Here is a 13,046-nt window from a genome sequence, read left to right as displayed (position 1 = left end):
GTCAGTTTGAAAATTGTCAGAGTGGATTTTAATACCTTGAAACATGAAAATCAAATAAAAAAACTTATAAAATTTTTTAGAGTACTTGGAACTTGGTCGTGAACGTGGAGTGAAATACAGAGAACATTTATTCACTTTTAATATTTCATATTTTACTTGTAACTATTTTTTTTAGCCAAGTACTTATTACCTCATTATTATCATCATCATTAATATTCATATATATACTCATATTTAAGTAGTTTCCTTAGTACACACATATATATTTAATGTAATACGTAAATTTCAATTAGAATCAGGGTAGAAATAATTATTCCTATCCGTACAGGAAGCCAACATATAAACTCAGAATACGTGAAAGTAATTATTTCCAAAGCATAAATTATTAAAGTTTTGCCCGAAAAATTTAATTATTATCCGAAAACAATTGAAATATTTTTATTTCTTATTTTTAGTATTATTTTCCGGGCACTTGTCCTATTACCCGGCCGAAAACACGCAAAAAAGACTAAATTTAGCTGAAATCACGACGAAATCGTAGAATTTTTATTGAAAAAAGCTGAAGACACGCCGAAATTTTATAATTCTTAATTTACAGGTCGAAAATTGGCCAATAAATTGATCTGGCCTAATTTCGGTCTTTTTTACGCCTAATTTTGGCCATTTTTCAGCTTTACTAGTTTTCAGACTATTGATCACTACCCAGACCTTTTTTCGGCAGCTTTTCAGCCGGAAAAAATTTAATTATTATCCGAAAGCAATCGAAATATTTTAATTTTTAATTTTTATTATTATTTTCCGGGTACTTGTCCTATTGCCCAGCCGAAAACACGCAAAAAGACGAAATTTGGCCGAAAATGTAGAATTTGTATTGAAAAAAGCCGAAAACACGCCGAAATTTTATAATTCTTAATATATGGGCCGACAATTGGCCAATAAATTGACCTGGCCTAATTTCGGTCTTTTTTACGCCTAATTTCGGCCATTTTTCGGCTTAACTAGTTTTCAGACGTTTGATCACTAACCAGACCTTTTTTCGGTCGAAAAAAAATTTAATTATTATGTTGGCTTGAAATTTTGTAACCCAGGAGTATAATTTATAGAATTATCCAATTAAATATTATGATTTTAATTGTCAGAATGATGTAATTACAGGCAATGAAATGGTTCATGGAGAAAAGTAATTGGGAAAACATTCTAAAACAATTTGCGGTAAAGGTACACACGGGAATGTCACATTGACATACATTGGCCTGTACAAATAATTACTAGCGTGAAATATGCCAAGAGCATTTATTGTTCACGACAATTCATTTAGCATCATGGGAATTTGTCGAATTTATAATCACATGCGTATGTTATTTATACGCTTTGGTCATTGTCTCTTCAACAATATTAATTGTATACGTTATACTAATTTTCTCTCTTTCTCTACACAAATACCAGTGTATTGTTGGCACATTTTATGTATATTTGGCGGCGGACAATGTATACTTAGCAGATGTTTATGAACAATGTCAAAATATTGTTTGTGGTATTAACAGAAAATTAATTACACAAAGTGCCGAGTCGTAGTAACAAGTTGATTGTCCGCATTATGAATTTCCTGGCCCAGAGAATTGTTTTAGTGCTTTTATGCTATATTTACTATAACGTAATTATAACACCCACTTAAGTTAAATATGCCACCATAATGTCATTATATTTAAGTAATATTGGGTATCAATCATTAATTTTTCGTGTTTACTTTCCATCAGGTGCTTCCTCAAAGACAAAACTAATAGTCGTTATTGGAAACATGAAGAGTAGAATTTTCGGTAAAAGTCATAAAATTTTAACAGAAACAGGAATGTTTCTATCAGAAGCCACTAATACGATCGGGAATCATTTGCGTGTGTGATATTTGGCCTCATGTTGAAAATTCAAAATTTCAAAAAATCTTTTTTCAAAGTAGAAAAATTAATAATCGAAAAATAGAATTTCTATAGGAAACTGTCAGAGGAAAATTTTGATAACAGGGATATTTTCATGAGAAGCCACTGATATGATAGGGTAATATTTGCGTGTGTGATATTTGGTCTCAATGTTAGAAATTAAAAATTTTCAAAAATATTTTATCGAAGTAGAAAAATTAGTAGTCGAAAAATAGAATTTCTGTAGAAAAACTGTCAGAGAAAAATGTAAATGAATTTTTTTAATCATAATTTTCGAGTAAAAAAACTAAAATGTGTTAAGTGTGTAGTATTTGATGAGAGTTCTAGTTCGGAACCATGTCCTTGAAGTAAAAAAATTAATATTCATTACAAAAGTTTGGAAGACGACTTTTTTTTTAAAAAAAGGCGGGAAAGTAGGGATGTAAAGGAACTATAAAGTAATTAGTAGTTATAATTGCACACTTGTTAATAGTTTGACTTATATTCAGAATTCAAACACTTGTGAACGTTAGTAATTGGATACTTTATACCCAAGTTACACGGTCATTACGTTACGATTTAATCAGAGTTAAATTTTTTGAAAAACTTATTTTTAAAATGTGTTAAGTTAAGATAAGTATGAATAAAATACTTTTGACAAAGACGTATTTTTAACTCTAAGAATATAAATGCTTGGAAATAAGTTTCTTTCGTTTATTTTTTTTTACTTGTCGTTTTATTTTATTTCATTTTTTTTAAAGTAAGCAAAGTGAACCTACTTTGTTTGGGTCGTGGTATATCAAGTTTGGAAATATGAAAGTTTCCTCAGGCGTTATGGTTTCAAAGAAGTCGTGGAAAAGGTGATGAACAAGTTCGCAAAAGTTGATGATAAGGAGTAGAGAAAAAAGGAGCAACTTCGTATTTTTTTTTAGGTGAAAATAATTTTAAACTTTTTTTCAAGTTTACTGTTTTCACAAGTTTGTAATTAAATTATAAATTTAAATGATATTAAGGGTTTTATAGAATATCTGGGTTTAATTTTTCAATAAATAATAATCCAATGTATCTAGATGATAAACTACATAGACGATATAGTCGACTAATAAAGGAGAATTTAATTACGGAAATTCAATTACCAATATTTCATCAGTACGTCAACGTCAATCGAGATATTCTGAATAGTTTATTGATACGACGATATACATACACACATTTATATGTACATGCGGATATTATGTCGACATATATATATTTTATGTACGCATATATGTTTTTATAGTATTAAATGTTGAGTATGACGGATGAGTGGGTATAGATTGAGTATGATCAAATTATTTTCCTATATAACTAGTCAAAATCTCTGTTAATTTTTTATTTTTTATTTATTTAACGTCAAGGGTTTGATTTATAATTTTAAAAACCCGCGAAAATTCTAAAACTTCTCATCCATATCAATTATCATTTTTTTTATTAATTTCTGATCAAATTAAAAAAAAAAAAATTCTGTAAAAAATTCATTTAAATCCGAATTCATTCGGTCACTCGGGCTTCTGGTGTTTTGAAAAAAATCACTCTGCCCGCATGAAAATATCATGTATGATAAACATATGTTAAAAAATATATGTTACAGATATAAATATATATGTGACAATACATGAAATTTTGTATAGAACTTTATATAGATTTTGGCCGATTTTATTATATTTTCATATGTTTTCTCTTATGTAATTTCATATATTTCCGTATAGCTTCAATATATTATTTATATATTTGAAAACTTATAATTTCAATATATTCAAACATGAATGTTATTTATATATGGAAGCAAATAAGAGTACATATATAATTAATCATTATATGACATGATATATATACCATGTATTCAATTTTATAAATTTTTATATATTTTTCGATATATAGAACCATATAAGTCTTCCTATATATATAAGAATAAATAAAATCTATTCTTTTCTGTCTTTCCTTGTTATAAGATTCAAACATTGTCTTCAGAATATATATATATATATATATATATATATATATATATGCTAGCTTACAAATTTACATATATAATTATCAATATATGTAAAACATATATATGCTAACTTATAAGCTTACATATATGATTATAAATATATATATATTAATTTATAAACTTACGTATATAATTAATTATATTAAAACTTGCTATATTATATATAAGAAAATATATGTCGTTTTTAGCCATTTACATGGTCTCATATTAATCATATATTTTTCCATACATATTTATCATATATGGTATTTTCATGCGGGATTTCAGAGTGATCTGGATTTTATTTCAATCCACATTTACTTTAATTCAGAATTTAAATTTTAAAAAATAAACTCTATGTCAGAGTGAATTTCTCACCAGAAAATTAAAAATATAAGTAGTGATCCGCTCAAAATTAAATTTTTAATAACATACTTATTTTCGGCGGGTTAATTTTATAATTAAAAAAAAATTTATTAACTTGACATATATATTCATGAGTCTAATGATAGTAAACTCAAAATTAATTAGTCAGCAGCATTCTTTAACAAAGGAATTTATCGATTAAGATATTAATTAGTTTGTGAAAAAAGGAGTCGTTATCGCGAACAATTTAATTATCCTATTGTTCCTGATAAATGGATGTTTGAGAACCCGAAAAAAGTTGTTGCGCTGAAATATGTAGAGATAAAATACTAAATGGAACTGAAAGTTATTTAAATGTGTATTTTTCGTGAAAGCGATGCAATGAAATATTCCTGCAGGAGTTTGATAATTTAAATTGAATTTATAGTTATTATTTCTATTGTCGCGAGAAGCATAGAAAATAATCACGATTCACTAAATAAATATGTGCTGTCTGTATGAGTCTATATGAGTTTGGTGTTTAAGTACAATACAATAAATTTATGGATTTTCGAACCAATAAGCCGAGAATGCAAACTCAAGTTATGAATTTGATTAACATTAATTGTGGTATTCTGTATTGATGTAAGCTGCACTTGCGCACGGACTAATTTCCCACGAGTAAAAGGGTTGTGTTCCACCACAATACTAAATTCCATTTCAAAATAACACCGTAAATACCATCCTCCTATTGCTATACATTCAAATTAATATTTAATAATTTTCCCGCTCTTTTTAATTTCATTTCAAATTCAGTAACAAATTCATTTGCAAACAAAACCGCGATAATTTGAATAATAAAATAATAAACTGCGTGAAAAAAGTATATGTAAAAATTATGACACATATATTACATATATATGCGCAAAACAAACAAATATCTGCCATAAGTTTTGCGAATTTATTTACATATATGTTGATATATATGCGGTGATGTCTACGTAGATATATATGCCAACATATTTATGTTACATAGATTTTTTCGCTACACTGGAAAAATTTCGGAGTAAATATGGAGCGGATGACTGTTTATTTATTTGATCTCAGAGTGAAATTTACTTCTAAAAGGAGTTTATTTTCGTGTTATCTCCGAACCGGAGTAAAAGAAAATCCAGATAACCAAAATGCAATTTTCCCCGTATGCAAACTGATTTTTTTTTAAAACTCCGGAACTCCGGGGACGGAATGAATTCAAATTTAAATAAAATCCATAATCACCCGGACTTTTAATAGCGCCCATATTTCCGTGCGAGAGTTCCAATTTCCTGATAAGAAATTTAAAAAAAATATTTAAATTGATCGCACATATTTATCAATTTTTAGCAGTTTAATTAAATTAGTTTACCGTGAGCCCAATAAATTAAAACTTATTCACCAAATCCCATAAAGATTTAATATATTAATTGGTCTGTAAGGTAACCGAGCGAATTATAAACGTCAGATCATAAATAATAAATGTTAAATTCCACCATAAAGTCATAAAGTAATTCCTACCCGCGGTTGTGGTCTAGGAAAAAAAAACTTCACAAAGTGGCTACAAGAGTTGTTGACTACTTTAAGAGCACCTAACAGACCAAAGTTTCAACTTACTAACTACTACTTGGGACTACTTGGATTTTGTTACTCGATCTTATTTTTCTCAAAGAAAAATAAATAATAACAGAAAAAGTAGCTTGCGTTTTTTTAAAAATACTTTAAGGCTATTATTCTTTTTATTTTTATATTTGTCAGTATCGGAAGTTTTTATTATCATTCAAAGGATTTAATTTGATATCAAGTATCTGGGTGTATTTTTATCGTATCGTTTTAGTTTGGATCGTGTGTACTTTGAGACATTAATGATATACCGCTTAGCCATACTATTAAACTACATTTATATACATTTGTATGAAAAAAATTAAATTTATAGGTTTCCGTATCAATAAGCCAAGATTCGAAAAAACTAAAAAATAAACTGACAAATGGAAATATATATTAAGTATTATTGCTCTATGCAGATACTTTTCAAACAGATAATTTAAAAATGCAGTTGAAAAAAAAAACTTTTATTCACTCGGGTGGTATTTAAAATAATTCCGCTTCTATATTTAATTTACACTCGAAGAATCTCAAATAATTAACTTCCATTCAAAAAAAAAAAAAAAAAAAAAAAAAAAACGCTATTATACAAACTATTTATCAGTGCATAGACGTTATAAAATAATAACGTTAATTAGAGTGTAAAAAATAAGTAAATGGTTTTAAAAAGTTTTGAAAAAGCACGCAGTATATTTTGTTAAAAATATTTCGACGTAGAGAATTGAGTATTCCAGCGGAAATAAAAAATAAAATGTAAATCCGGATTTGGATCGGGATTGAGATTAATTTTATGGCTACAAGCTTTATGGATTTTCCGATAATTGGTGTAGCCTTTTCTGCCATTGAGCGACTTGTCTCTCGATGAATTTCTCCGTGAATCAAAGTAGTAATTTCGTTGGACGTACAACCGATATTCATAGCCATTGTACACATGTTTTCGTACAATACTCTACACTTTATATTTACGATAAATGGAAAATATATACATATATATATATATAAATCACTGCAGTTGCCCGTTATTAAAATTTACCGAAACTAATAGCAGTAGTTGCTCATGTAGATTACGTTTATGTTTATTTCTCCGTCAACTTTTATTTATTAAAACCGTTTATAAAATTATTATCATTATTTGTACAGTAAATTACTATTGATCTCCATTTGTCGTCATTATAAAATAAATAATCCATGAATATTTATATAGCTAATTTATTTATTATCGAGTACCGACCGAAATTTGTTTAGCAGAATATAAATAAATGAAACGCTCGAGTTAATAATTAATAAATGTATTTTAAAAGCCTTCAAAATATAAAATAAAGCCAATGAATGAATTTCGTAGCAAAGTAATTTTTTTTTTTTCATTACATTGTGACTATCGAGTAAAAAACTGTATTTATATATTTTTATTTACCTTCAGTAAATATTTATTTAATACATTTATAAATGGTGGTATTAAAAATAAAGTCGATCATGTGAAAAGTTGATGAATATTTTTAAAACTCATAAAAGTATTTAAATATTCATAAAAGTTGTTTTTTTTAAATCAGCAGAACAGAATATTTTATACACGAACCTTTTAATAAAATCTCTTAATAAGAAACATAATCTCGAGATAAATTTAGTTTTTTTTTCTCGGTCATTTTTATTTTGTTTGAGCTCTGGGTCTTTTATCTTATATATTTTCTGCATTGAATAACGTCAACGGAGAAAACCGATATCCACTTTTCTCAGTTGATCCTATAACGAGATTTAAACGGACAGAGCGACAGGCTTTTTCGTGGCATTCAAAACTTTTCAATAGGATTTCAGAAGTATTTTCTTCGGCAACCAAATACTTTTATGCATCATTATATAAACTAACAAGGCCGCAGTTGCCCTATCTAGTAATAGGCCCTTGTTATCTAAAGCCATATCACTGTATTTTTCAACCCTACTGTACGAGATAAGATTTATCTTAAGGTCAAAATGTTATTGTCGAATTTCGTCTAACAAATCAGATTTATCGGACGTAGAAAATATCGTGACACTGAGAAAAATTATATATATGTTTATATACACGAGCTATAAATCTGGAAATAACATCGACATTTTTTTACTGAAAATATTCTTCAAGTAAACTATGACAGTTGGTTATAAAACCACGTCCATCATATGTTCACGTGTCATATTTATATTTTTTCTGTATCGTGTTTATAAGATCGCGTGCATAGAAAATAGGGATTTCTTGTCCATGAAAAAAAAAATTGTCAAAAAAGTGTTGACTATTATAAACTTTGAAACATGACACAGCATTCAACTTTTTTTGAACGTTTTTCAAACTGAAAAATTCAAATTAAAATAAGCAAAGAAGAAAAATGTCAGAAATAAAGAGAAATCAGTTTTTTCTGACCGTATTATGAACTGAAAAAAAAAAAAAGATAAATGTTATCACTTTTAATGAAAAGTTAGACAAAATTACAAAATAGTCTGAAAACATTAAGTGAAATGTGTTTTTTAAATTTCCAGAAGTTTGAAAATCGTTCAAAAAAAGTTTGTCATGTCATGTTTTCAAGTTTGAAATAGTCAACACTTTTTCAGTCTTTTTTAAATGAGTGACGCAAGAAAAATTTTTCATTACGAAATGAAAAAAAAATTTTCTTAAGACTCGAAAAAATTTCTTGACGTAAGAAAATTTTCGTCTTCAATCCATAGTGCAAAAAATTTTCTAGGGCAGGAAATCCTTTTCTGTGTAGTGAAATTTAAATAAAAAAAAAGGAAAAATTTAGTCTTGTTTTCAAGCTAAATATCGCGCAGGGTAACAAATATTAAAAAATAAACGACGAAAATTTAATATTAAAAATTTATTTATTAAATTTAATCTCCAAGTTAACGAATTATTGCCAGATCAGTGAAGTTTGCACATTAAGCTTCCGTTTAATAATTTTGAGTTTACGTTTACTCAGTCGTTAATGCAAATCCTTGAATAGTAAACTAAAGTAATAATGGCTTTTTATTTTTGTAAATTTAAATTCAAATTTAAATTTAAAATCAATTTATTAAAATAAATTAAATTTTAAAAAAAGTTTTTTTCCATTTCAACGGAAGAAGAATTAAGTTTCGCTTGTAATTCATTATTTTCCGTTTCAATTTTAATGAAATTTTTTTTTTTTTTTTTTTTTAGTAATTATTTGTTTTGCGTACTTAGGTAATGGTGTAAGTTGATATTCATTACTGGGATATTGAAGGGTCGAATATCATTAATATAATTGTCGGCATGACAGTTCATTAGTAAATGATTAAACTAATGAGTGAGTTATAAGTTTAGTTCGGTCGGTGTTAATTTATATAAGTTTGTAAATTTGAATTAAAATTTTGGTTTAATTTTGAAAAGCGGGCATTGCAAAGCGAGAAATGAAGGCATTGAGAGAAACTCTGCTGTGAAAATAGCACAAACAACAAAAGTTTAACGGCGAAACTCGTAATTCCGAGAAACATGCTAAATCCAGTTTGAGGAATTAGTGAGAAAATCCGACGAGAGAAATCCGTTTTGAGGAAAATTTAAATGTGAAACTAATTCGTCCTTGTACAAATGTAAAATTCAGTAATTTTATTTCCCTTCTAAATGGAAAAGTTTCCAAAAAAAAATAATACCAATATTCTAATGATATTATTTAATTTATTTCTTAACCAAGGAAATTTAATTTCTATTATATTTTACTTAACTTAACTTTGCTTTTAAATAATTTAATATATAGAGTATTAAATAAACTTACCTGAATTAGGTTGCCCGTTGCTATTGGGTCGTGCTGAGGGGGCGCCATCTCTTGCTTCGACTTCGAGAGCATAAGCGCCCTGTTTCTCACGATCGAAGATTATTTTGGTAAATATTTCCCCAGTCTCACGGTTGATTTCAAAGTAATCTTTACCCTCATTTCTGTTACTATTTACTACGTAATAAGTAACCTGATAAAAAAAAAAAAAAAAATATTTCTTATTAATAATCGTAATTATAAACTTCTATATTACACATAACATTCATTTTTTTTCTCAGAGTACTTAAAACTAATTAATTTAGATTTTCAATTTTAAAAACCTTTTACTGTGAATAGTAAATGAAAAAATAAAAGCTCCTTTAAATTTTAGCAAAGTACTAAACCATTGAATAAAAATTTTTCATAACCCTTTTGAATAAAAAATGAATGAATTACAATATTTTCCACTTCTTAGGCAACTACTTAAAATATTAAAAATTAAATCCCTTATATATTACAATATTTTACAGCAACGACAATAAATATTAATAAAGTTTATTACAAAATAAAAAACTTAATTTTTCATGAGGAATAATTACTTTGTTAGCTTAAGACTCGAGTATTTAGTTGGGTATTTATTTGCCTCAAGCATTGCAATGACTTGAAATATTTCAAATTGTTTGAATTCCACTGCTACGAAAATTCTGGCATATTTTAAAATGGCTTTGGAATTAATGGGATGAATTTGTGAATTACAATGTAATTAATACGGTTTTGTTTTCCGGTTTCTTGATAATAACAGTCTTTAAACTATTTCGAGTGTTAATTTTTGCTAGAATTTTATTTCAGTTCTAGACTGATTCATAGTTCCAACAAACCAATTATACAGTCGTAGAACTAGTAGATACACAAGAATGTTCTAAACTCATAAGTACAGAATGTATGAATTACGACAATTTTCAGAACTGCGACGGTTGCAAAACGTCAGCGTTATTTGAAAATTTTATAATACACGTCATTAAATAAAATATATGTTTAGTAAATAAATGTAGTCTGTAAAAATTAATTAGCTGAGGGGATTTTTAAACAAAAAGAAAGTTTCTTGGCGCCAGAAATATAAATTGAAAGAAAAGAAAAATGTTTCTTAAGACGAGAAAAAATTTCTCGATTCAAATAATTTTTTTTTCGCGCCTAAAAATTTTTTTCCTTCAATTTATAGTACGAATTTTTTTTTTGGAAAGAGTACAAATTTCATGCATCAAAAAATCTTTTTTTTCTGTGTACTATATGTAACTGATAAAAAAAAATTCAAATTTTTTGTAATTGGAAATTTTTAGTAAACATTAAAGTAGAACTGCCGCTTTTAAAATTACCGTTCAAAATATAATTAAATTATCTGCTAAAAAGTCGAATTTCAGTGAATTCTGAACGGAAATTCTAAAATTGATACTACGTTAGTAATTTAACGAAATTGATAATTTAAATAGGAATTGCACCAATTATTGTTACAAATTATTATTTGAATTATCAAAAGTACCCAATCGTAAAATTTATAGTACCGAGTGGTTTAATTAGTTATCAATAATTAAAACGGGTGTAATTTAAATTAATTTGAAATGTTTTACGTCATGTTGCATATCGACCGCGTATGACTAAAAATATAAATTCAAGTGGTGACCGTAATAATGATAGATTTTATTCAGATAATGATGAAATATGTTGCAAAATTAAAAATTCGTAAAAATACGCCGTCCAAATTTGTAGCCATAAAAACCTTTTTAATTCGTGGCCAAAATAAATAATCATTATAATGAACCCTCTCTAAACTCATGAGTATCCTCGATGAAAAACAATAATTTATTTAATTTTGTAAATAATTAACAAGTCATATCAATTAACAATAAATTTTCACTTGATACTATTGTGATTTTGACAGCTGCCAAAGTAATAGACCCAATGGCTTTGGTACAAATTATGACTGACAATCAATTAAATAAATTAATTAAATGTCTGAATAAATTTACCCTTTTCACGGTAAAAAAAAAAAAAAATGTTATTTCAATATAAACTGTCGTGTAATTATCGAAGTAAAACAAACAACTTGAAAGTTAAATTGAAATAGATCTCAAACAAAAAATTACCAACTTTGAATAAATTAATTCGACAATAAATTATTTGAAGCAGTAAACAGATTTTGAATTCAAAGTTCTAGTAAGTGTGTATGTGAATGTGTGTGTGCATGTTCATGTTCGGGAGAGAAAATTACCATTGAACAAGCCACGTGTGTACCTGATTGTTCGGAGCCGTTCCATCTTTGTCTATTGCGTTTACTTGAGTCACTTTGCTCCCAATAGGTTCGCCTTCAAGCACAGTTTCCTGTTCGCCTTCCGTAAATAATGGTATCTCATCGTTAACGTCCTCCAATACAATATGGATTGTTGCTTCCGACGCTAATTGTTGCGCTCCATTATTCTAAAAAAGTTAAAATCGATACCATCAGTTTGACTTTTTTTTTTTTTTTTTTTTCTAAAACCTGAAACTTTGAATGTATTTTCGACTCACCTCAACTCGAATTGTTAAATTGTATTCCTTTATACTCTCGTAATCTAGCGGATGATTGACTTTGATGTCAGCCCAAGTGACATTGTCTTTCGAAGACGTCTCCGAGCGTTGTTGGAGATAAAATGTATGAAATTTGTTTGTTTGAGCAGTCGATCCGGGCATTAAGTGGTAAAATACCGTCGGGTTAAGTTCGATCCCCGAGCTGTCAGGCATACAAGATAAATGTAAGTCTTGGTTGTTCTTTAGTGTGTGGCCTGTTTATGTTAATATTCAAATAATCAGGCCCGTCATAATAACGAAACGGAAACAGAAACGAGAACGGAAATTATTATTTTTCCCCTCAATTATTATTTTTTAAAAAAGTAATTTAAAAAACTATTAACTTTTATTATTATTTTTATAAATATATAATAATAATAATAATAATAATAATAATAACAATAATAATAATAATATATATGTAATTAATATATAAAACTATATGTGAGTATGGCTTTAACGAAAGATTCCATGCGAGACAATTTAATGAAAAATATATATGTGTAATTATATATTTACCAAAAAACTTTAATATCTATTTAAACATCTAATTTTAATTTATACCTAACGCACACGTTGCAATTCTAATTCATCACATATTATTTTGCTAAGCAGTTAACTTTACTCTATAATATAAATATTACTCTTTTAATATTTATTTAAACTAACTATTTTATTTTTTTATTATTATTTTTTATATTTATTTTTTTTTAAAATTACTCTCGTTATCGTTTCTCTCTCGTCCAATTTTATTTTATTTTTTAAACCCCCACTGATTGTGACTCTATTGTGAAAATTCCT

The 13,046-nt window shown here is 27.2% G+C and overlaps 1 protein-coding gene across 2 annotated transcripts in view; it reads right to left on the bottom strand.

Annotated features, from left to right (window-relative positions):
- Positions 1 to 13,046, bottom strand: part of LOC103570949 (neural-cadherin) — a 71,372-nt gene that overhangs the window by 26,724 nt on the left and 31,602 nt on the right. For both annotated transcript variants that reach the window (XM_008548866.2, XM_014442483.1), the window contains 3 exons: positions 12,207 to 12,408; positions 11,934 to 12,116; positions 9,666 to 9,855 (listed from right to left, as the gene is read on the bottom strand). In XM_008548866.2, the coding sequence (XP_008547088.1) occupies positions 9,666 to 9,855; positions 11,934 to 12,116; positions 12,207 to 12,408 (575 nt within the window). The remainder of the gene's footprint in view (positions 1 to 9,665; positions 9,856 to 11,933; positions 12,117 to 12,206; positions 12,409 to 13,046) is intronic.

Source organism: Microplitis demolitor, chromosome 7 (genome assembly GCF_026212275.2).
Source record: "Microplitis demolitor isolate Queensland-Clemson2020A chromosome 7, iyMicDemo2.1a, whole genome shotgun sequence".
In the NCBI taxonomy this organism is placed as follows: Eukaryota; Metazoa; Arthropoda; class Insecta; order Hymenoptera; family Braconidae; genus Microplitis; species Microplitis demolitor.
Note: the sequence above shows the minus strand (reverse complement) of the source record. Positions and strands in the feature narration are given on the sequence as shown.